The 26,084-nt window shown below is 47.6% G+C and overlaps 1 protein-coding gene across 1 annotated transcript; it reads left to right on the forward strand.

The window, feature by feature from the left end:
* Positions 1-1,779: 1,779 nt before the first annotated feature.
* On the forward strand, positions 1,780-25,968 carry rbm22 (RNA binding motif protein 22). The gene is given in 12 exon segments (XM_059650554.1): positions 1,780-1,833; positions 5,113-5,151; positions 5,153-5,167; positions 8,300-8,329; positions 10,565-10,697; positions 12,512-12,612; positions 13,281-13,453; positions 16,554-16,754; positions 17,670-17,834; positions 19,527-19,618; positions 22,302-22,436; positions 23,355-25,968. Coding segments are annotated over 12 exon segments (1,272 nt in total). The 3' UTR covers positions 23,489-25,968.
* The last annotated feature ends 116 nt before the right edge of the window (positions 25,969-26,084 follow it).

The raw sequence follows: 26,084 nt of genomic DNA on the forward strand, positions 1-26,084 counted from the left end.
AGCAGGAAAGATGACATTTCGGTTTGGGACCCCAGTGACTGGCTTGTGTTGTACAGCTACTGGCAAAAAACCAAAGATGGTGACTTTTATAGTGCATAGGAGTACACTGATCAGGAAAGTTTAAATTGGCAGAAGTTAGTGACTTTAGGTACAGATCAATCAAGAGCTAGACATGTACAACATGTAGAACTTGAGGTTCTCAGCAGGATAAAGACACAGAACTTTTTTAAAAAATGCTCACTGAGCATTTTGAATTCAGCCCACAGTCAGGGGAGACATCAGAAGTTAAATCAAAAGCAAGATCAGATTACTTTAACCCAGATTGAGTGGAAAAACACCAGAAAAGGAGCTGAAGATTAAAATCTGGGAAACGGATCTGGGAAGATGAGCTCAAAATAAGAAAAGCCTCCGTTAGAAAGGTAAAGTCGAGAAAAATGTTAAACCTTCAAGAGAAAACAAATGACAAACCAGAGAAATTGAACATGTCTTTCAGGCTCAGGAAAGAGTGAGAGGAGAAAGAGAAGGGTTTTGCTGTAGGATCATAAGACATAGAAGCAGAATTAGGCCATTCAGCCCACTGAGTCTACTCCACCATCCCATCCTGGCTGACACATCCCTCAATCCCAATTGCCAGCCCTCCCACTACAATCTTTGATCCCTGGACGAATCAAGCCATGGAAGATACATGCATAGAGAGGCAATTCCAAAGTTGCTTAAAGGTACCCGGGAAGATCTTATAAGATGATAGGACAATAACATATTGGAGGTTATTCAGCCCACTCAGTCTGCTCCACTATTCACTGAGATCATTGCTGATCCAAAAATCCTCAACTCCACTTTCTTGCCTTTTTCCCTTGTCACCCCATCCCCCTTTCCCCATATCAGCCCATCCTCCTTTGCTTCATAATCCCCAACCCATTTTCCCCCATATCACCCCATCTCCCCTTCCCCATATCACCCCCTACCCCCTTTCCCCCATATCACCCCCTACCCCCTTTCCCCATATCACCCCCTATCCCTTTCCCCCATATCACCCACTATCCCCTTTCCCCCATATCACCCCCTACCCCCTTTCCCCCATATCACCCCCTACCCCCTTTCCCCATATCACCCCCTACCCCTTTTCCCCCATATCACCCCCTACCCCTTTTCCCCCATATCACCCCCTACCCCATATCACCCCTACCCCCATATCACCCCCTACCCCCATATCACCCCCTACCCCCATATCACCCCATCTCCCCTTCCCCCATACACCCCATCTCCCCTTCCCCCATATCACCCCATCTCCCCTTCCCCCATATCAACCCCACCCCCCGATATCACCCGCTACCCAAATCACCCCCTCCCCCATAATCCCCCCATGCCCCTATTCCCCATATCACCCCATCCCCCATATCAACCCAATCCCTCCGCCCCCCCATATCAGCCCATCCCCCCGCCCCCCATATCAACCCCTCCGCCCCCCATATCAACCCCTCCCCCCATACCACCCTCTCCCCCCATAACACCCCATCTGGCGACATTGTGGCTCTGAGATCATTAAACCTAATGCAAGAGGGAACATTCGGGCTCGGAACACAGCAACGTGGACCCTGTCTCCTCCCCGGACCACGTGCACTGTTGAAGGCGGGAGCAATAGAAACTTTTGCATTCCGCCCCCGCGTATGGCTCCAGAGCTTGCATCTGCCCCGCAGAGCCAGCAGCTTCCTGTCGGTCTCGGGTGTATGGCGGGATACAGGAGGAGCGACGGCGCGGTGTGTGCTGGGGCTGTGGAAGATGGCGACGTCGTTGGGGGCGAACACGTACAACCGGCAGAACTGGGAGGACGCGGTAAGACGGCGACACCCCCGGGGTCGGGGTCGGGGTCGGGGTCGGGGTCGGGGTCGGGGATGGCGGGGGGGATTTTGCCGGGGATGCCCCCTGGGGGAAAGAGGGAAACGTGTGTTCGGGAAGCTGGTGGTGAACAGAGTGTGAAATCCCGCTGTGGTGAGGTTAGGAGGTAAAGACTGGGCCCTGGCCCCTGGGGAGGGGATAGTATCGACCACCACCCCCCCCCCCCCACCCCGGAGGTCAGAAGGGTAGGAGGAGGCTGATCGGCCCATCCTGTCCATGCTGCCCCTGAGCTGCTGCATTTATCCCCCAAGAGGCCCTCTGTCTCTCCCAGTGCTGCTCCTTGTCGCCCAGTGGAACCCCCCCCCTCTGTTTCTCCCCCCCCCACCCCCTCTGTTCCCTCCCCCCCCTCTTTCCCCCCTCCCCGCGGGCCCCCCCCCCCCCAGCGGGCCCTCCCCCCACCCCCCGGGCCCTCCCCCCCCCCTGGCATTCCTCCCCCCCCCGGGCCCTCCCGCCCCCCCCCCAGGTTCCCTCCCCCCCCCCTCTTTCCCTCCCCCCCCCTCTTTCCCTCCCCCCCCCCTCTTTCCTCCCCCCCCCTCTTCCCTCCCCCCCCCCTCCCCCCCCCCCCTCTTTCCTCCCCCCCTCCCCCTTTCCCTCCCCCCCTCCCCCTTTCCCTCCCCCCCTCCCCTTTCCCTCCCCCCCCTCCCCCTTTCCCTCCCCCCCCTCCCCCTTTCCCTCCCCCCCCCTCCCCCTTTCCCTCCCCCCCCTCCCCCCTTTCCCTCCCCCCCCTCCCCCTTGTCCCTCCCCCCCCTCCCCCCCCCTGCCCTCTTGCCCTCCCCCCCTCCCTCTTTCCCTCCCCCCCCCCCCCTCTCCCTCCCCCCCCTCCCCCCCTTCCCCCCCCCCCCCTTCCCCCCCTTCCCCCCCCTTCCCCCCCTTCCCCCCCCTTCCCCCCCCTTCCCCCCCCTTCCCCCTCCCCCCCCCTTCCCCCCTTCCCCCTCCCCCCCCCTTCCCCCCTTCCCCCTCCCCCCCCCCTTCCCCCCCTCCCCCCCCCCTTCCCCCCTTCCCCCCCTTCCCCCTCCCCCCCCCTCCCCCCCCTCCCCCCCCCTCCCCCCCCTCCCCCCCCTCCCCCCCCTCCCCCCCCTCTCCCCCCCACCCCCCTCCCCCCCTCCCCCCCCTCTCCCCCCCCACCCCCCTCCCCCCCCTCCCCCCCCCCACCCCCCTCCCCCCCTCCCCCCCCCACCCCCCTCCCCCCCCCTCCCCCCCCCACCCCCCTCCCCCCCCTCCCCCCCCCACCCCCCTCCTCCCCCCTCCACCCCCCTCCCTCCCCCCCCCCTCCACCCCCCTCCCTCCCCCCTCCCTCCCCCCCCTCCCTCCCCCCCTCCCTCTTTCCCCCCCCCTCCCTCCCCCCCCTCCCTCTTTCCCCCCCCCCTCCCTCTTTCCCCCCCCCCCTCCCTCCCTCTTTCCCCCCCCTCCCTCCCTCTTTCCCCCCCCCTCCCTCCCTCTTTCCCCCCCCCTGCCTCCCTCTTTCCCCCCCCCTCCCTCCCTCCCTCTTTTCCCCCCCTCCCTCCCTCTTTTCCCCCCCCTCCCTCCTCTTTTCCCCCCCCTCCCTCCCTCTTTTCCCCCCCCTCCCCCCTCTTTTCCCCCCCCTCCCTCCCTCTTTCCCCCCCCTCCCTCCCTCTTTTCCCCCCCCCTCCCTCCCTCTTTTCCCCCCCCCTCCCTCCCTCTTTTCCCCCCCCCTCCTCCCTCTTTTCCCCCCCTCCCTCCCTCTTTTCCCCCCCCTCCCTCCCTCTTTTCCCCCCCCCTCCCTCCCTCTTTTCCCCCCCCTCCTCCCTCTTTTCCCCCCCCCTCCCTCCCTCTTTTCCCCCCCCCTCCCTCCCTCTTTTCCCCCCCCCTCCCTCCCTCTTTTCCCCCCCCCTCCCTCCTCTTTTCCCCCCCCCTCCCTCCCTCTTTTCCCCCCCCCTCCCTCCCTCTTTCCCCCCCCCCTCCCTCCCTCTTTTTCCCCCCCCCTCCCTCCCTCTTTTTTCCCCCCCCTCCCTCCCTCTTTTCCCCCCCTCCCTCCCTCTTTTCCCCCCCCCCTCCCTCTCTTCCCCCCCCTCCCTCCCTCTTTTCCCCCCCCTCCCTCCCTCTTTTCCCCCCCCTCCCTCCCTCTTTTCCCCCCCTCCCTCCCTCTTTTCCCCCCCCTCCCTCCCTCTTTTCCCCCCCTCCCTCCCTCTTTTCCCCCCCCTCCCTCCCTCTTTTCCCCCCCCTCCCTCCCTCTTTTCCCCCCCTCCCTCCCTCTTTTCCCCCCCCCTCCCTCCCTCTTTTCCCCTCCCTCCCTCCCTCTTTTCCCCTCCCTCCCTCCCTCTTTTCCCCTCCCTCCCTCCCTCTTTTCCCCTCTCCCTCCCTCCCTCTTTTCTCCCCCCCCCCTCCCTCCCTCTTTTCTCCCCCCCCCCCTCCCTCCCTCTTTTCTCCCCCCCCCTCCCTCCCTCTTTTCTCCTCCCCCCCCCTCCCTCCCTCTTTCTCCCCCCCCCCTCCCTCCCTCTTTTCTCCCCCCCCCCTCCCTCCCTCTTTTCTCCCCCCCCCCTCCCTCCCTCTTTTCTCCCCCCCCCCCTCCCTCCCTCTTTTCTCCCCCCCCCCTCCCTCCCTCTTTTCTCCCCCCCCCTCCCTCCCTCTTTTCTCCCCCCCCCCTCCCTCCCTCTTTCTCCCCCCCCTCCCTCCCTCTCCCCCCCCCACCCTCCCTCCCCCCCCTGCGCCCCCCCCCCCCCCCCTCCCCCCACCTGTGTTGCAGTAAGGTTAAAACACAAACATCATGGAGGAATTAATCAGATAATTCTGCAAACACACAACTGACCAAAAGGAGCGAAACAGGCCAGTGGTGGGGAGGGGGTGGTGGCGGAGAGTGGGAGGAGGGGGGGACGGGGAGGGGGGTGGTGGGGGCAGGATGGTCACTCTGTAACACTGGGTACAGTACTGGTGGGGAGAGGGTGGAGGGGGGGGGAGAGGGTGGAGAGGTGGGGGCAGGCCTGTCACTGTGTAACACTGGGTACAGTACTGGTGGGGGCAGGCCTGTCACTGTGTATCACTGGGGTACAGTACTGGTGGGGACAGGCCTGTCACTGTGTAACACTGGGGTCACTTACACTGGCCTGTTTCGCTCCTTTTGTCAGTTGTGTGTTTGCAGAATTATCTGATTAATTCCACCATGATGTTTGTGTTTTAACCTTACTGCAACAATTTTTCTGTATTGTTTTTGTGTTTTGGCCCGGAGATTTTACTGACACCTCTTCATTGTGTGATTAGGATTTTCCGATTCTCTGTCAAACATGCCTTGGAGATAACCCCCTATATTCGAATGGTGAGTTGGTCATTTCTTTGTTGAATCTGCGTATGTGAAGCCTGGGGGAGAGATGTTTATCTGTATAGCCTTGTCATCGGGCTATACCATGTTACCAGGCCTGCCTCGTTCCAGATGGATTGAAATCACTGACAGTGTTGGAAGCTTGAAGCTTCCATCTGTGCTTGTGACCTGTTAGGAAAAACGGAAATGAAGAGCTGCCTACGTTTGAAACCTTTTACAACTTTTTGGATATCACAAAGGACCTACAGGCATACATATTCGTAGAACCATAAAACACCTGCAGTGTGGAAACGGGCCCTTTGGCCCAACGAGTCCACACCGACCCTCGGAACATTACACGCAAACCCATACCTCTATAACCCGCTTAATCTACACACCCCAGCACACTATGCTCAATTTAGCACGGCCGGTCCACCTAAACTGCACATCTTTGGACTGTGGGAGGAAACCTATGTCAACACAGGGAGAATGTACAAACTCCACACAGGCAATCGCCCGAGGGTGGAATCGAACCTGGGTCCCTGCCACTGTCAGGCAGCAGTGCTATCCACTGAGCCACCGTGCCGCCCCACTTCATCAAATATTGTATTTCTGTGAAACTCTGCAGCTGTTTTGAGCACAGTGAGCTCCTGCGCACTATCAGTAAAGAATTGATTAGATAAATTGTTTTCAGTGCTGTTGGTTGAGGGATGTATATGAGCTCCCACACAATGAGCAGATTACCACTATACTGCTATGTCACACATGCGTAATCCCAAGACTGAGGCTAATACTGTTGGGAACTGGGCTCATCTGGTGGGTTTTAAATGCAGTTTACTTAGATTGTTAAAAATTTAGAATATAAAGCTAGTGTCATTGGTGACCGTAAAACTGCATTCAGTTGTGGTGAAAGCCCATCTGGTTCATCCATATCCTTTAGGGAGGAAGACTTGCCATCCTTACCTGGTAGGACCTACTCCAGACCCACAGCAATGTGGCCATCCCTTAAACAGCCTCAAGCAATTAAGGGCAGCAATGAATGCTGGCCTAGTCAGTGATACTTACGTATGGTGAAAGAATTTCTAAAGCAAGTACAGAGCAATATAAGGCCATTTTGCTCATCATTCATATTTGTTTAAAAGTAAAATACTGCAGATAAAAACAGAGTGCTGGTAAAACTCAGCAGGCCTAATGGCATCTCTGCAGGCAGACAGTTAATATTTCGAGACTAAATAATTCTTATTTGGAACTAGCTCCAACGAAGAGTCATATCGGACTCAATGTTAACCCTTTTCTTTCTCCACTGATGGTACCAGACCTGGTGACTTTCTCCAGCACTTTCTAAATTTATTCCTGTATATGCGTGTTTTATTTTGGGACTTTGGTCTGCAGTTTTGTCTGAGATACAGTGTCATATTCTCACTATTCCAGGAAATAAGTAAATAAAACATTTCTGATTAATTGTCTCCAATTTCCACCCCCTTTGGATCAGATCTTGTTCTGTTCAAAGCCTTTTTCTCGTGAATTGGGTCAAATTATGTGGGTGGTCGTAAAAGGAGTAAGGATGAATGGTGGGAATCCTAATTAAATCTGGCAACAAACTCGGGATGAAATGACGTTTGTCAGAGCATGTTAAGAATAGCTGTCTCACCTGTTTGTCCAAATAGAATGATCATTTTTAACTTTCCAGTGTTTTCTTTTTACCTGGTTATTTATCTGTCTATCCCAACCTGCCCGCCCCTCCGTACTTGCACTGAACCTGAATTCTCCCCGTCAACCCTGATCACCCCATTTGTGAATTTGGAGACTTCACATTCTGTTAAACTTAGAATGTCATTAAATACTTTCAAATATATGATGGGCTTTAATCTGCATTTTGTCAGAGTTTACAGTGAGACGGATGACAATGGGCTGTGATAATTCAGAATTTCTAAAGAAGTGTCCAGGTCCGAAACGTCAGCTTTCCTGCTCCTCTGCTGCTGCTTGGCCTCCTGTGTTCGTCCAGCCCCACAGCGTGTTATCTCAGACCCCAGCATCGGCGGTTCCTACTTTCTCTGACAATGGGCTGTTTGTTTTCATTTCCCACATCAATGGATGCTGCGCTGTTGGAGGTGCCACTTTTCAGATGAAATTGAGATCCCACAGCTGCTAATTTAAAGAAAAATGGCAGCATTCAGTGCTGTGACCAGCATTTATTGCCAATCCTGAATAGCCCAGAGAGCAGTCATGGAGTTATACATTGAAAGTATTCAAATCTGGTCGGTTTTGTGCTTGGACTCCACCTGCACACTGTCCACCAGGCAGCTCTAGGTTGTCTACGAAACTGCAGCCTCTGGCTTGCCTTTTCCCCCTGCTTTGCATTGAAAGGCATTAGATCAGGTGTTTAAAAAGCTTCCTTCCACACAATGCTTGCCCTGGTAAATGGCAACTCTGAGTACAGACCTAGGAATCAACATAGGCCTGATGTTTGTTTCCTTAGAGTCATAGAGATGTACAGCACTGAAACAGACCCTTTGGCCCAACTCGTCCATGCCAACCATGTATCCTAAATCAATCTAGTCCCATTTTCCAGCATTTGGACCATATCCCTCTAAACCCTTCCTATTCATATACCCTTCCAGATGCTTTTTAAATGTTTTAATTGTACCTGCCTCCCCCATTTCCTGTGGCATCTCATTCCATACACACACCATCCTTTGTGTGGAAATAGTTGCCCCTTAGGCCCCTTTTAAGTCTTTATCCTTTTGCCTTAAACCTATGCCCTTGAGTTTTGGACTCATCTACCCTGGGGAAAAGACCTTGGCTATTCACCCTATCCATGACCCTCTCAATTTCATAAACATTTATAAGATCACCCTTCAGCCTCCAATGCTCCAGGGAAAATAGCCCCAACTTATTCAGGCTACCTCTGGAGCATAAACCCTCCAACCCTCGCCACATCCTTGTAAATCTTTTCTGAACCCTTCCAAGTTTCACTACATCTTTCCTATAGCAGGGAGACCAGAACTGAGGAATCAGAATTCAGTTTCCTTAATACAAGTATGAAAGATGCTGACAGGAATCGCTTGGTGTTGCGTGATCTCTCAGGGTATTAATCTGCTTCCTGCGATGGTGATTATTTGTGCCTTATTGTCTTTTCTTTGATTTCAGACAAAGGAGAAATACGGGAAAGAGTGCAAGGTGAGTGTGTGTCTGAGGCTGTAAGACACATTCGTATACACTGTCATTCACCTCCCGGCTGTTTGACTGGGATTATATACACAATCTCAACATAACCTCGGAGTTTTCTTTCACTGGGGCAGGGAGTTTGGGACTAATTGATTAGCACCTTTGAAGAGCTGACGCAAGAACGATGGGCAAAATGTCCTCCTCCTGTGTTGTATTGTTCTTGAGTGAATGGTTATTGATAAATTGTTAAACAAAAGCGTCAAAGTAACTTTATATCTCACTCATTACAGACTTGGCTGTCCCATTTATTGATGCATGAGGCAGACAAAGCCTGTCTGTTTTCCATAGCTTATCTTTTCTGGAACAGGCCTCCAGCTTGAGGGTATGTTGAGTGGTCGACCAGGAGTCTTGCACTCCTGCTGCCAGCCATTGGTGTGTGTTGGAAGATTTGTAGATGCTTGGCCATCAACAGCTCTTGATGACCCAGATCCTCTGGATCAGAGGCAGAGACACTACCCTCTGTGCTCCAGGCCTCCCTGTAATTCAGTATTACGTGGCTAACGTAATTTTAATGTGTGACAATAACATGTAAAGATTATGAATTTCTAGGATTTAAACTAGCAGCAGAGCCAGCAATGGTAGGGGCTATCAAACCTGTGCTGTTGAGTTGCTTCAGGGCTAATCCCACCCTCCTCCTCCTCACACTCCACTACCTATATTTTCCCACCCAGTCTAATTCTGTTCAGTTGCCCAGCTCTTTTAACACTTCTGATCCTTGGTGAACTTTGCAGTTCTAATCTAAAATGTTTCTGGTCTCTGTTTCAGCACCAATTTTCTTTCTTGCCTGTTTGTGTGAAGAACCTAGTCTTGACAACTTTAAATCCAGTCTAACCTGTCTTCCAAATATGCAAACTTTATGCTTCCCTCTGCCCTATTCAAGTGTGATCGTTCCCTCCACTGGTAGCATTGTGCTGTACAGTCTGCCCCTGATTCATTGCACTAATATGATTTGATGGTGAGATTGTCAACTTTGAAAACAGATGTCTGTCGATTGAGCGTTTAACAAATCTGTGCATGGATGTGTGATGTGTGCCTCCAGTGGCTGGCTGCAGTACAGGGATACAATACCACTATAGTTAGTGCCTGAAAGGGTAATCTGAGTAAATATTGTACGGGTTTGAAGTGGATCCACAAGGTGGCAGCCGTGCTCTAGTCAACCTCAGATTATAGGATTTTATAGGAAGTTTTATTTCTTCACTTCAAAGATTTTTAAAATATAATCAGAGGATGTGGGCATCACTGGCTAGGTCAACATTTATGGCCCACCCCAAGTTGCTCAGAGGGCAGTAAATCTCTCCTTTCTGAGTTCAAATTCTCAATCGCCTGTCTTCAACCTCATCTTTGGTCACCTCCAGTTTGACCGTTCCATCCTCTCGACTTCTGTCACAAATAAACCAGTGTTCATCCCTGTCTCTGCTCCTGGTATCCTATAACCTTCTTCAGCCCCATCATCCTCAGATCTTTGTGCTTCTCCAGCTCTAGTTTCTTGCATGTCTCTAAGTTTAATTGCACATTAATGATATGAAGCATGTGAATTTGGGTCATGAGATCATTCAGCTTGATCCACCATTTGGTAAAACCATGGCTGATCTGATTGTAACCTCAGTTCCACTTGCCTGTTTGTCTCTGATTCCATCTTCACTCCCTTATCAATCAAGAATCGGCCTAATTCAGTCTGAAATATTCTACAACCCTGCCTGCTACTGCTTCTCTCTGCTGAAGAGAATTCTATAGCCAGTGACTCTTGGAGAGAAATTCTCCTCATCTTTGTCTTGAGGGGATGCTAATCAAGTGGCTGCTCACATCTGATGGTGTTGAGAGCACTTGGATTGGTACAGAAGCAGCGGTGACATGGGGAAGTGTTTTATTTCATGCAGCAAGTTTTAGGATTGGGAACATGGCCAAGGCAGGTTCAATTGGAGCTTTTAAAAAGGGAATTTGATAAATATCTGAACAGATAAATAATGTGCCTCCACATGAAATAGGCACATGAGACTAAGTGAGTCAGTCTTGCAGAGAACTAGATTGGAAATGGTGAGCGAAATCACCTGCTTTGGGCTGTAACTGTTCTTTGATAAGGTGACTAGGATACCATATAAAGAACACTAGGGATCATTGCAGTTTTACTCGTACTGTAAATTGAGCGTTTCATCCGTGTTCTTTTCCCCTTACTCCCATTCCCTTCAGATCTGTTCCCGGCCTTTCACTGTTTTCCGTTGGTGTCCCGGAGCTCGGATGCGTTTTAAGAAAACTGAGGTGTGCCAGACATGCAGCAAGCTGAAGAATGTGTGCCAGACCTGCCTGCTGGACCTGGAATACGGTATGTGCTTGAGAGTTCGGGGTGAATTTTACAGATCGTCTCCTGCTTTAAAAGCTGTACAGAATGTCATCAACCTTAGAGGAAGCTGCTGCAGGTGCACCTGACAGGAAGATGGCAGCATTGGGTGTGACAGGAGATCTAAAGGAGAGTCAGAATTTAGTGACGGATAATTGGGAGGTGCAAGCAAATGTTTGAACTGTCTGAAATAGTCAATGCACTTGATATGGTTCATAGAGTGCCTTTATAAGTGTCAAGTAAAAGCAAAATATTGCAGGAGCTGGAATTTTGAAATAGAGAAAAACAGCGTTAATATTTCAAATCTGATATGGCATTTCTTTAGAATCTGTCTCACTTCATAGATCCTGCTACACCTGATGAATTTATCCAGCATTATCTGTCCGTTAGCTTCGTAACTGTCCTGTACTGACAGCACCCTTTACTTGATACCACACCTGTTCTAGGTTCACCCTGTTATAGATTTTAGTGTGAAGTCTCTCCCAGTGGAATAGACTGCCTAGGAATTTGTATTAGATGAGTGTTTGAGGGACATAGAGAAGCAGAAGGTAAATAGAGTAGAGATATTGAATAGCTACAGTTTAATGAAAGAACAGGGATCTGCCTAAATTTGTGAACAGTTTCACCGAGTTCTGAATAAGCGCTCAAGACTGGAAACATGGCTGCTTGTAGCTTGCCTTCATTTTGAAAATGATCTGTAGAACTCAAATGATTATCACAACTCAAATGATTATCACTCATACTCTTATTGTAATTCGAGCTTTTACAGGGTAAAAGCAAGCCTGTCGTGCTCAATTAGTTGAAGTCTCATTGCATTCAAAACGCACAGCTCTCTGAATATTTAAATTGTTACAGTTTTCATATTCAATAGATTGCTCTACTCACAAGGAGCTAACAATTTATTAAACAATTTTACTAGTTCAAGGTATGTGTTACCAAGCCATGAGAAATTAACTCCTTCAAATGAGCCTCAAACTAATTGAGTGTTTTATATTAATTCTTCTATTTGTCATGGTACCTGGATGTTGTTGGCAATTATTGTTCTGATTGCCTTGATTTGTCACGTCAGAGGGCAGATAATAATCAGTCGTGAGATTGGAGTCACACAAGTGTCCAGTTCAGGAAATGACGAGTAGTTTACTTTCCTAACAGACATTACTGAACCATTTGGGTTTTTACAATAAACCTGACAGTTCACTTTAACTGAGGTCAGCTTTTATAAGCTGAATTCTGAAGATCAGAAAGATTTACTTCAGTTTTGAGCTTCTTTGGAGCTTCAGTTATTTTTGAAAATCTATTCTTAAACAGCTGATATCAATTTAACAAAAATACAGAGGGTAGCAGTGTTTGGGCACAGTATCTGTAGTGGGAACTCTGTGGGGGCCCTACACCTCTCCCTGTCTGTCTTCTATTAATTGATCTTACCTGGGTCAGATATAGAGGATCCTGCAATGGACCCCAGTGCCTTGAACAGTGGAATAGGTTTGAGTAGGTGAATGGGCTATTACTGTTCCTAAGATTCTTCGATATGAATGGTCTTGCTGTTACACAATGGGGACTGTGTAAATGTACAAACAGCAGAGCTCTCAAGCTAGTGAAATGTCTCCCCGCAGGAGCCGGGTCAATTCCTTGAACTCTACCATTTATTTTGCATTGACTGTGAACCCAGAAGGGATCCGTGTTGCTACAAAAGTGACATCCCATTCCCTTGGTTACTCTGGAGTGAACCTGCATTCTTACTCTTTAGGCGATGCCGAATCTGATGAATTCTGTCTCCTTGCCTTCCCTACATCTGTTAGGTTTGCCCATCCAGGTCCGTGATGCAGGAATATCCCTCAAGGATGAGATGCCAAAGTCTGATGTCAATAAGGAGTACTACACACAGAACATGGAGCGAGAGGTAACTTTGTCATATAACAGCACAGAAGCAGCCTTCGGCCCATCCTACCTTTGCCGGTTGTCTGGAAAAGCTATCCAATTGCTCCCCCTGCCCTCACCAATTTCCCAGAACCCTGCAAGTATTTCCCTTGCAAGTTTTAATCCAAGTTTATGACGAGGGTGTTCCTGGTATTTGTTGTCTGTCTCTTATTGTCCAACTGAGTGGCTTGCAAGATCATGTAAGAAGTAGTTAAAAATCAGCTCCAGTGCCATAGATCTGGAGTCACTTGTAGACCAGTCTGTGTAAAAATGGTAGATTTTTCTCTCTGAAAGAGCATTCCTGAAACAGTTGGATTTTTATGACAAGAGCAGTTTCATGGTCACTATTTCTGAGCCTAGGTTTCAATTCCAGATTTTCTTAATTGGATTTAAATTCCATTCCCGGGGTGATGATAGTGGGAGTGGAAGGGGGAGAGGGAGAGAAAGAGCGTGAGTGTCATCTGATTTCAAGATTGGTCCATTTTTGGGGCAAAGGTGCATGGGTTAAGAACCGAGGCAGGTATGTGAAGTTACGTTTCAGAGTAGCTAATAGAACAGCTAAGAAGGGTTGAGGGGCCAAATGACCGCCTCCTGTTCTGTGTACTCAGTGGAGCACAGGTCATTAGGCTGATGTTTCTCCTGTCTCCACAGATCCAGAACTCGGATGGGACGAGACCTGTGGGTGCTCTGGGCAAAGCCACCAGCTCCAGCGACATGCTGCTGAAATTAGCCAGGACCACACCGTACTACAAACGCAACCGGCCGCACATATGCTCCTTCTGGGTCAAGGGAGAATGCAAGCGAGGAGAAGAGTGTCCCTACAGGTAAGAAAGCAGAAGGTGGTGGACACTAAACCCTCAGCTCTTTTGGCCAAATATATTAAGAGCAAGAAGGTAACTAGAGAGAGAGAGCAGGGCCTTTTAAAGATTGAGGAGGTTGTCTTTGAGTTGAACCTCAGGAGATGGGAGCGCTATTAAATGATTATTCCATGTCAGTTTTTACTGTGTAGGATGAAATGGAGTCTAGAGAATGCAGAGAAATAAACTCACTTTTAAAACAAGTTCACATTACAGAAGAGGAAGTTCGGGAGGTCTTAGAGAATATAAAGGCGAATAAATCTCTGGGATCTGATCTAACGTATCCCAGAACGTTGTGGGAAGTAATGGAGGAAATTACAAGACCTCTTGCAGAAATATTTGCATCATCTATAACTGTGAGGTGCCTGATGACTGGAGGGTGGCTAATGTTGTACCCTTGTTTAAGAAAGGTTATATGGAGAAACCAGGGAACTGTAGACCTGCAAGTCTGACTTGGGTTGTGGGTAAATTGTTGGAGGTGATTTTCAAAGATAGGATTTATGGACATTTGGCGAGTTAAAAATTGATTAGGGATAGTTAGCATGGTTTTGTGAGAGGTAAATCATGTCTCTCAAACTCGATTGAGGTTTTTTTGATGAAGTTACCAAAAAGATTGATGACAGAGCAGTAGACATTGTTTATTTGGATTTTGGTAAAGTCTTTGGTAAGGTTCTGCATGGTTGACTAGTCAGTAAAATTAGCTCACGTGGGATTCAGGGTGAACTTGCCAATAGCATACACAACTGGCTTAATGGCAAGAGACAGAGTAACGGTAGAGGGTGCTTTTTGGACTGGAGGCCTGTGAGCGGTGGTGTTCCACAGGAATCTGTTCTGGGTCCAATTTTGTTTGTCATTTATGTAAGTGATTTGGTCGGGAATATAGAAGGAATGGTTTAGTAAGTTTGTGAATGATACCAAAATTGGTGGCATTGTAGACAATGAAGAAGGTTCTTCTAAGATTACGCAGGGATCTTGATCAAATAGGTCAATGGGTTGAAAAATGGCAGATGGAGTTCAATCTGGATAAATGTGCAGTATTGCATTTTTGTGAAACCAACAAGGGTAGGACTTGTTCAATGAATCGTAGGGCCTAGGTTAGCAGGTACATAAATACTTTAAAATTTGCGTCATGTAGTCAGCGTGGATAAAAAGGTATTTGGTATGCTTGCCTTCATTGCTTGTTCCTTCGAGTGTACGGGTTGGGAAGTCATATTGAGGTTGTACAGGACACTGGTGAGGCCTCTTCTGGAATACTATGTCCAGTTCTTGACGCCCAGTTATAGAAAGGATATGATCAAGCTGGAGAGGGTTCGGAAGAAATTTACCAGGATGTTGTATGGCAGGTTTGAATTATAAGGATAGGCTGGGACTTTTTTCAGTGGAACGTAGCAGGGTGAGAGGTGACCTGAAAGAAGCTTATAACATAACAAGAAGTATAAGTAGAGTTGATGGTGGTTGTCTTTTTCTCAAGATGGGGAATTTCGAGACTAGGGGCCACACATTTAAAGTGTGAGGAGAGAGATTTAAAAAAAAGAGGCATTTACTTTTTACACAAAGGGTGGTTTGCATGTGGAATGAACTTCCTGAGGAAGTGATGGATGTGGGTACAGTTATAATGTTTAGAAGACATTGGGATAAGTTCGCGAATAGGAAAGGTTTGGAGGGATATGGGCCAGGAGCAGGCAGGTGGGACTAGTTTATTTTGGAATTAGGTTCGGCATGGTCTGGTTGAATCAAACGGTCTGTTTCCTTATTGTTTGACTGTATAAAAGGTTCAAATCCCACTCCAGAGATGGGCTTGAGAGCAAGGCACAAGTCACAGTGCAGTCTAGAGAGTGTAGGGTTGTGAAAGGAGTGAAGATTCGTATTGCGGTGTCATTCAGTTACAGTATTAAACTGAGGCCATGCCTTCATGCTCTGATGGAAATGAAAAATATCTCATTTTTTTAAAAAAAGAGTTCTTTTTCCTGGTGTCTTGACTGATGTTTCCCCTCAGCCAAAATCACTAACACACCCCCTAGGCCTTTGTGCATTCTTTACTGCAAAAGCTTACTTTGATCAAATCAGTTGTCTTGTATCCTGCATTTCTTTTTTTTTAAAAGACCTCATGCCAGAAACGCTTCCATCAACTACAACTCACTTTGAGTAATTGTGAAAGGTGGTGAAAGACACAGTAAAAGCTTAATCAAATCTCCTCTTCCATCAGCCAGAAGCTATTTCTGATTCACATTGAATCTGTTCCTTTATGGTAGATGTGAGAAAAAAAACGGTGAGAGTGGGCTATTTGGTCCATCAAGCTGCTTCTAGATGCAACAGAATTACTGAACCTCTGTTATCTCCACTCACCTTCCCTATCTCTTCATGCTCGTATTTAGGTTAGATTTGATACCCTACAGTGTGGAAACAGGCCCTTCGGCTGAACAAGTCCACACTGCCCTTTGGAGCATCCCACCCAGAACCATCCTCTTGTCACCCACACACCCCTGAACACTACAGGAAATTTCCCATGGCCATCCACCTAGCCTGCACGTCTTTGGACTGTGGGAGGAAACCGGAGCACCCAGAGGAAACCCACGCAGACACGGGGAGAATGTGCAAACTCCACACAGACAATTGCCCGAGGCAGGAATCGAACCTGGGCCCCTGGTGCTGTGAGGCTGCAGTGCTAACCACTGAGCCACCGTGACGCCCGTGCTCAGGAAGTTCTTTGAGCCCATTAACTGCTGTCTTGATCATACACAATGACTAAACTTGCATAGTCTTCTGGGTAGGGAATTCCAAAGAGACTCAGCCCTCTGAAGTTTTCTCCTGCTCTGTTCTCTGCCCCGTTATCCTGAGATTAGGTTTCCTCATTTTATACTTCACATTTAGGGAAGCTTTTTCTCAGCATTGACTATGCTAAACCCACCACAAATGTTTAATGCCTCAACAAGATCGCTTGTCATTCTTTTGAATGTATGACCCGTTCGACTCGATCCCTGTTTATGGAGCAACCCTCTTATCCCACAAACATGTCAGAATTGTAGCTGATTACGTTGATTTGACTGGTGATATTTATCAAATACAGGCATGAAAAACCAACTGACCCGGATGATCCTTTGGCTGATCAGAATATCAAGGATCGTTACTATGGCATTAATGACCCAGTGGCTGACAAGTTGCTGAAACGGGCAGCGACCATGCCCAGGTTGGACCCACCAGAGGACAAGTCCATTACAACTCTGTACGTGGGAGGTCTTGGGGAGCAGATCTCCGAGACAGAGCTACGGTAAACTCTCATGACTTCTTCATGTAGGAATTGGACGTTACTCATGGCTTGCAGTGATACTGGCCTAATATAGCAGAGTATAGATTCTTTAAACACTTTTTTTTTGTTTTGCCCTGGTTTTGCTTGCTTCCTGCTGGACAAATGGCCCAGTTTGTTTTTGAGGGCAGCAGGTGGCCTGTGTTATACTCAGTTCAACCTGGCACAGTGGTCAATATGCCTTGTTGCTCTTAATCACAGCTTCGTGGGTTCAGGTCCCACGGACAGCCCTGAAGGTGTGGGAGGTAAAGCAGGGTCCCCGTCTGCTGGTTCGGCAGGATGTGAAAGTCTAGTAATGTCCCTGGTATCTGGGATGAATGGGTTGTGGTACTAGCAGTCTGAATCTGCTGGTTGCATGGGAAATACTAATGGCAGCTTGGAGAACTAAACTCACTGCAGTCACAAGATGAATGTGCATTTTAAAAACAAGTGGCCAGGACCACTTTAGAAATCCTGGCATACCTGGCTGTGATAGGTGATTCTATCCTTTGTTGATAAGGTAAGCCTTAAGCTAGCCTTATTAAAGTATCTAATCTATTATTTTCTTCGCATAGCTAATACCAGTAAAGTTCCCGTTACCCACATCCCAAACGAGAATTCCAGAAGCTTGGGATGCAGGTAACAGGGATTTCACTATACCTTATGATCCAAAAGCAGAGGGTTTTTTTACCTTGTATGTCCTGGCCATCATCTATCTCTTAAATCTGCACTAATAGAAACAAATGAGTTAACAATTAACGTTTGAAGTATGTGGTAACTCATCCAAGCTTCGACACTTCCGAAGCCATTCATTAGGTATGTTGAGGGAGCATTTCTTTTAAGAGCAACCTCTTTCACGTATTTGTAAACCTGCACTTTTCTTTTGTGTGGACTCTAAAGGAACCATTTTTACCAGTTCGGAGAGATTCGCTCCATTACTGTGGTCCAGCGTCAGCAGTGTGCATTCATCCAGTTTGCCACCAGGCAGTCCTCCGAGCTCGCAGCTGAGAAATCATTCAACAAACTCATTATTAATGGACGGAGGCTGAATGTCAAATGGGGCAGGTGAGTTGTACAGCAAGGCACTTTGTAGGGGAGGGTTTGCTCCTGAAAGCTTGAGGGTATGAAATGTTGGAGATTTTGGTGCATGGAATTTCAAAATAGGGTGTTTTCCATGCGTGGTTAGTTGGGAGCGGGAAAACTGGAAGTGAGGAAAAGCAAGCATCAAGAATGAAGAAGGAATGAGGGTAAAGTTCAGTTTTGTGCATTTTCTGAGATAAGGCTAAAAGTGCTCTGGAAGGAAACTGCTCAGCTTAGGGCCACTGAGACAACACCTAGGAGGGAATACGTTTGTTCTGTACTGTCATGTTGGCATTCAGTTTGTTTCCTTGCTGCTGATAATGTCAGGATGAGGAGGTGCCGGTGTTGGACTAGGGTGGCCAAGGTCAGAAATCACAACACCAGGTTATAGTCCAACTAGTTTATTTGAAAACACAAGCTTTCAGAGCCTCACCCCTACTTCAGATGTTTGAGAGATAGTATCAGACACAGAATTCATTAGTAAAAGATCAAAGGATCACACCACTTATGAGGATGTCTTAAACAAACCTAAGATGCTGTGAAGTCTTTAATCAGTTGGAAGGTTTTGATTGATTAATATGTAAATCTCCAAATTCCTTTCAAGTCTCTGTCCGGAGAGAACGAAAGGTTTTACCAGTGTAAACAAGACGTGCCATTTTAAAGAAGAGGTGGTGTGTTAGGTGTGAGGCCTTGTTTACAATCTATGTTTTGGTTTGGAATCAGACTCTTTTTGTTTCTAAAGTATGAATTTTTAAGACACCACATTGACTGACTGTCTATAAAATCTGTGCTTTTTGAACAAAATAGAATGTATCTGCAAATACCAATCTATGGGGTGAATTTGTATGTGGGTGGGGGCGAGTGCAGTGAAGCATACGAGACGATGGAGCAGTTTGCAAGAGGTGGAATAGCAAAGTTCCTCAGCATAACCAAAACACAGATTGGAAATAAGGCCTCGCACCTAACATGCATTGCCTGACTTAAAATATCACCTCTTCTTTACAGTGATAAAACTCTTAGTTCTCTCAGGACAGTGATGTGAAAGAAATTTGGAGATTTACATATTTTAATTAGTCAATCAAAACCTTCTAACAGATTAAAGATTTAACAGCATCTTGGGTTTGTTTAATGCGACCTCATTAGTGGTGTGACCCTTTGATCTTTGAAGGAATAAGGCTCTGGCTGATAATGACCTCCTAGGGAAGGAAATCTGCCATCCTTACCTGGCCTGGTCTACGTGCAACTCCTGACCCACAGCAACGTGGTTGATTTTTCAATACATTGATGGACAATATATCCTAGACTAGCCAGGGATTCCCACATCCTGTGAATTTTTTTAAAAATTGCATTCTTTGATACATGATTGTGATTGAAGGTAGGTCCTCAGTTAGTCCTTTTTACTTAAAGATGAGTAGTGATTATTCTGTGTACTGAAAAATACTGACCTTGAGTTAGGAACTGCCTTTCTCCTCCATGGGCATAAGAATTCTGACACGTCGCCAAGCTATTTGCAGGAGTGCTGTGTATTTTTTACTTTCATGCAGGCTCAATGTATATTGTTTCACTACCTGTGTCACAGGGTCTGTTCTTGAACTCCTGTGTTTCATCCTTCTCTCTGTGGTGGTAGGATGTTTTCTGCCAGTGGCTATATTGATTCTTGTTCTTGCTGAACTGCAGGTCACAAGCTGCCAGAGGGAAAGAGAAGGAGAAAGACCCCAATGTTTCAGAGTCTGGAATGAAGCTGGAGCCAGTTCCAGGGCTGCCTGGTGGTAAGTCAGCGATTAGTTTTCTCCCCTTAGCTTACAGTGGGGTTATCTTAGTGGCGGTCACACATTTTATAATACAGAAGTACTTCATGGAGCAGAGTACCAGATTGATCATGTGCTAACTCCCTAAGAATCGCATCCTAAGAGTACTTTATTCTGATCACAGCTGATCTGTTGTGTTAGCTTAAAAAGTATTAATATTCTGAGTAATTTTACTGACCTTAAAACAAGAGCATTCTTTGTCCCAACAAAGATGCCTTATGATCCAGCCAAATCAGAAACCAGGGCAATAACAATCTTTGAATTGGGAGATTTAATTTTTAAAATGTACTCTTCCCGAATATCATTGCATGGGCCTTGCGTAATCCTGAAACAGAAGAAAACAGTCTATCAAGAGAAACCTTGTTGGAAGGTTATTCTGGAAGCAGTGAAGTTTTGGAGCAGATTTGAAATGTGCCCAATAGTATTTTGACTGAATAAGGAGGAGTCATTACAAAGGAACAGCTCCTTGAGGTTGTTCTATCAGTGATTGTGATTATCATGAGGACTAACTTCTGCTAGATTAGAAAGGTCACCTCTCATTCGTAATGTATAATAAAATAAACACAATGCTGGAGAAACTTGTGGGGAGAGAGAAAGAGAGCTAACATTTCGAATGCTGTATGACTTCTTCAGAACGCCTCATGGGTTCTGAAGATATTTCATGCCAAACTCAAAATGTTAACCGTTTCTCTGCAGACAGACACTGCCAGACCCTGTCGGAGGTTTCTTTAGAATTTTCTGTTTTTACCCCAGATTTACAGCATCCTCGGTATTTTGCTTTGATTCCAGCATTCCTCACCTTTTGTTGATTATTTTCTGCTCCTCTACATGACACATTTTATTGGTTTACCCGCATGGATCTGCACTATTGTTAGCTTTTCACCATTTTACAAACTTCCCTGTTCTATCCTCTTTAGGTTCAAAATGGGCAATCTCACACTTGCTGATGTTCAAATACATTTGCCACGGTTTTGCTCATTTGCTTGGTCTAACAATGTCCCCTTGTAGGTTTAACCTCCTTTTACGCTGCCAGCAATGTCATCTATTCTTTGTGTCAGTGGCAAATGTGGTTTCTGTGTCTTATTATCTAGATAAAGCTGGCTCCTGACATTGGCTAAAAGAACTTAGCGGTGCAGTTCTGGGGAGTTGCCGCACATTAAGACCATTATTTTTGTTGCAGTTATTGTGCTTTTTGAGAGTCTCTATCCATGATTTTGTGTCTTTATTGTAAATAGTGCTGCAGAGTAGAATCGTGGAATCCCTACAGTGTGGGAACAGGCCATCCAGTCCACACCAACTCTCTGATGAGCATCCCATCCAGACCCACCCCATCCCTATTACACTACATTTCCAATGGCCAGTCCAACTCACCTGCACATCTTTGGGTTGTGGGGGGATCCTGGAGCACCCAGAGGAAAGTCACGCAGGCATGGGGAGAGTGTGCAGACATCACACACAGACTGTTGCCCAAAGGTGGAACTGAACCCGGGTTCCTGGCGCTGTGGGGCAGCCGCCGTGCCCACTCACCCCTCCCGATTTGGCTTGTCTGTGATTTTCACCGAGGGCACGGTTGGTAACCAGTAGATGCCACCTCGATAATAAAATGTGAGGCTGGACGAACACAGCAGGCCAAGCAGCATCTCAGGAGCACAAAAGCTGACGTTTCGGGCCTAGAAAAAAAAAAGCTTGGCCTGCTGTGTTCGTCCAAAAAAAAAAAAAAGCTTGGCCTGCTGTGTTCGTCCAGCCTCACATTTTATTATCTTGGAATCTCCAGCATCTGCAGTTCCCATTATCTCAGATGCCACCTCGAGTTGGTTGGCAAAATAAATGGAATCAATAAGGAGAATTGATTTTCGTTCACATTAATCTGGGATTATACTGAAAGGGGTTTTGGAATCAGGTACCGTAGAAACCTTCAAAGCCTGTGGTCGCCATCAACATTGTGTTATCGACATGAGACACTGGGTATGCAGCAAATCAATTCCATTTGGGGCTAGGCAGTAGCTTCTCATCATGTACTTTTTAACGATGACTGAAAGAATCAGCCTGTGAGAGGCAGGTCCCCCACAGGTGTCACATGCAACGTGGTTATCAGACGCTGTTGTGGGAGATTGGTTTTGGTGTTGGTGCCTGTTCATAGATACTACTGTGCCGTGGCACACCCTGGGCCATAAATGATCACACCGTGACCTTGTGTGCTCCAAAACGTAAGAACCGAGGTTTAACTCCTTGGCGGCACGCTTGTATGGCGTGTTAAATCGGAACTTCAGACGTCCAGTGAACTATCTGACTTCAGTTCCCTCAACATACTGCTCAGACAGTGCTTGGGTATGTGTCCGAAGCAGTTAATTGTACTCCTGAAGAGGATCAGTTTGCAGGGTTATTGAGGAGTGAAGGTCCAAAAGCAGTGTGTATGGGGGAATAAAGTGAACAACTCTTTGAAGAACTGATGGAGTTACAATGGCCCTCTTCCTGAGCGGTGGGATTCTGGGATTTTATTCGATTGTAATTTCTGTAGCATGTCTGATGGTGAGGGGAGGAGCGAAGGGTGCTTAAGTAGCTACATGTCTATAAGCTGGTCTGTATGCTAGGCTGAACCACTGCTTCATTTGTCTGTTTTCCATCCTTCTCCACCCCCTTGAAGCATTGCCCCCACCTCCACCAACCGTTGAGGAGGAGACTCCCACCAACTTCTTCAACCTTCCGCCCAGTGCTCCACCTGCCGTGATGAACATATCACTGCCTCCTCCACCTGGCATTGCGCCACCCCCACCACCAGGTAAGCTGGGTCTGTAGCTGCTGTCTTGTGCTGCATCTACATCACTGTGTACCAGGCGTGAGAGGTCTGGAGCCAGCATTGTACACACCACAGGATGGATCGGTGGGATCAGTGAGCCAGTTAGTTTATGGGGAGGGTAGTGCAGTCGTATGTTACTCACTTGCTGGTTCACGCACCATTTGTGAATGAGGAAGGGCTTAAAATGGTCATTCAGTTTAGCTTTGAATAATAGTGGCAATGTGAGTGGGTCTGGGAGGAGACGGGTCACGAGGAGCTGAAAAAGATCAGGGATGGATGGGACATTGAAGGAAGGCATTTGTAGCTTCGGGCCCGGGGTAGTTAAAGGATAGGACGCCAAGAGTTAATCTTGCTGGGAGTAGGAAGGGAAGTAAGGGGTGGTAATAGTATATTAAGATTCATAGGTAAAGAGCGTTGTTAATTAAGTCCATTGAGCATTTGTATAGAGAGACTGCTGACAGTGTAAGGTTAGTAATTGGAAACAGCCTTGTAATAGTGTATTGTCAGGAAAAATCATTAGTTTCATAACTTCAGTGACTGACTTTAACGTGGAACGAATGTCTGAAGAGTACAGGTTTCTGCCAGTAGTTTCTGTTCCATTGTGTACTGTATGCATTGCTGTAATAGGGTGTAATAAAGGGAGATAGCACGGCGTGCAGCTGGAGGAACACAGCGGGCCAGGCAGCATCAGAGGAGCAGGAAAGCTCACGTTTCGGGTCGGGACCCATCTTCAGATTTTCCCCGTGCGTTCCCCCAGCTTCACACTGTGTTATCTCTTATTATCTCATAGTAAAGAGGGATCTGTGCTAATCCCCAGTAGTATTATGGCATAATACAGCATGCCTTCCACATTCATGCAGTCCTTGTATCAATGACTCATGTTTCTTGTTTTCTCCGCAGGGTTTGGAGCCACCTTGTTCCATGGCATGCCGCCTCCACCACCTCCCTTCCTACGGGCTCCAGGTCCCATCCATTATCCATCACAGGACCCTCAGCGGATGGGTGCCCACACAAACAAGCCCAGTAATGCCTAAGACCAGACTGAATTTGACTCTTCGACTCGCCTGCTCCAGGCTGTCAGGCATCAACGTCAACCGAACCGGAGTTTTGGGAAAGTTGCGTTCTCGAGCGTCTTTTTTTTAAAAAAAAAATGAATCCCACATCCATTCCAACACTTTTTTAAAACATTTTAGGATTTGGCAGACTTGGTTTTATTGCTGCCCCACCTGAGCAGAGAGCAGTATGAGTGGCTTCTCTCTATTCCCTCTTTGCTGATTGGGCAGGGTTGGGATTTGCTTCTGACCCATGTTGTTGAGCAGCACGGTTCTTGACCTCACCCCCTGCCCTCTCAAGGTAAAGGGTTGACCGGTACCCTGTCCAGGTAGAGGCCTGAGGTACACTTGGCTAGATTGTAAATTGCATGCCTTTCTTCCCTTTCCACCACCCTCCTCACTCCCCCTCACAAAACCTCTCATAAACTGTGTATCCTGTATCATCCCCATCTCAACTCCTGCTCTCAGAAGTTCCAGTGTTTACCCTGTGGGTGTTGAGCCTCACAGATGAGGAAGTACGTTCCCGCACTGTCACTGTCACAGACACTGCAGCAATGGAGACGCTGAAGTATGGCCTGTACCTCTGGGCTTTACGGGCTGGTGAGGAGCAGGGACCTGTATTAAAATGCCTCTCGCTCACAGCTCAGTTCCAGCTGCGAAACCCTTTACCACGACCTTCTCACCAAGTGCCACAGCCCAGCTTGAATACCAAATAATACTGAACCAGTAACTTGAGGGCTAGGTGCTTGCTGAGATCTGTGCCCTCTGAGGTGTGCAGAACATGGGCTGGGCGACAGGTGTCATTTGAGCAAAATTGTTTCTTTTTTAAAAAAAAAAGGCAAAGCACAAACAAGCTGGCATTTGGCATTTGTGTTAAGCCTGGATTATTATCTGTGTGTGTGTGAATGTGAATGATCATGCCTAACTGGAGCCTAGAAACACTGCGCTTCCTTGATGGTTAGAATGGAAGCTGTCGTGAGCATACATGAGTAAATTGAAGGCTTTCATTCACCGGAGCTTCACAGAGCCTGCAGGGTCCACCTCGCAGGAATGAAGTGGTGAGTTACGCGACCAGTAGAGACTGTGGAAGGCCAGTGGTAAACATGCGATTATAACCATTGGTGCTGGTATCGTGCATGCTCTACATTGCCTGCCTCTGTTTCAATCTTTATTAATCATTTTTATTTTGTCCAGTCAGACATCAGAAGCCAGAAATTGGAAAATTAGTTATCCATCAGGCTTGTGATTGACACAAGTCTAGGTGAATTCTTTACTTTAAAAGTGTTTGTACACTGAATAAGTGTGACCTGGCGTGGGCCTGGTGTGTTCTTTTCTGGATTAGGGAGGTACAGCAGTATATTATACCCTGTGCCACAACCAATAACCTACAGGTCAAGCAAAGCGATCCATGTGGTGGTAGGACACTTGCTGGAATGTTCTACCTGTGTGTCTGTTGTTGGTCTCTGTTTCCTGGTGTCATGTGGAATGTGGCTGCATCAAGCAGTGAGACTGCACGCAGGGGTGCGAGTACATTTTGTTTTTCGACATCCTGCTGGTAGTTTTGGGTCCTTTACGCTAACCCCACTTTCATCCTGGACTGCACTGAAAATCCGACTCAATACCGTATTGCCTTTTTAAAAAAAATTTATGCTACTGTTTGTTTATAGGTAAGGTGCTGAAGGTGAAAGGTTATTGCGCAGCAATGGGGCAGCCATTGTGAGCCTCACATTAATTGTTCATCGAGAGCTGTTTTTGTGAATGGTTTCCAGTGACTGCCTGCAGAAACTCTGAAATGCTGCTGCCATTGATCCACCTCCACCTGACCAAGCTGTCAGCTGTTGAAGGTATCAGTCCCTTCAATGAGATAAAAATTCAGCAGTTCCCTACTCCTGCCCTGCCTCAAAACCCCATCCCTAAATGTCCAGCTGTGAGCAGTGACGATGAATGAACCATCTGGCTTTGTGGAGAGCTGGGGGTGCAGAATTGTCTGGTTATCCCTGCAGATTTATATTTTTACAGTGGGATTGAGAGGCTTGATTGGGACAAGGTGACCTCTGATCCTCCTCTGCACAGCCCAGACCCATAGCAGTGAACCCTGCTTTCCCTAATGATGGGCAGACTGGTCCCTGTGACTCCCCCCAGATGAAGTGTCCCAGTGGAGTAACAGAAGTTTAGCATGCACTGAGACAATCCATTCTCAAAGTCACACTGCACAACCTGATCCCAACTTTGCTTTATAAATGTAGAATCCTGTTTTCTTTTAATGTCCTAAAATGCTTGTTGCTGCATTTGAAGTTTAAAGACCTTTGCGTGCTCTTCAGACTGCACTGGGGAGACAGTGATGCTGCCCCTTTACAGCGTGGTTGGCAGAGGGTATGGAACTTGTCACTCATAAAACTGCAAAATGTGAATTGTGATCCTGTCAGTCCATTCAAACCCATAAAGGTTCATCTTTTTGATAAGTCGTTTGCGAGTTTGATTTTTTTTTAATACTGTCTAAGGTTATCACATCTGTCGTGATCTCATTGAATGCTGGAGCAGACCCGATGGGCTGAATGGTCTATTTCTGTGCTATGTT

Source organism: Stegostoma tigrinum, chromosome 13, assembly GCF_030684315.1.
Source record: "Stegostoma tigrinum isolate sSteTig4 chromosome 13, sSteTig4.hap1, whole genome shotgun sequence".
Classification (NCBI taxonomy): domain Eukaryota; kingdom Metazoa; phylum Chordata; class Chondrichthyes; order Orectolobiformes; family Stegostomatidae; genus Stegostoma; species Stegostoma tigrinum.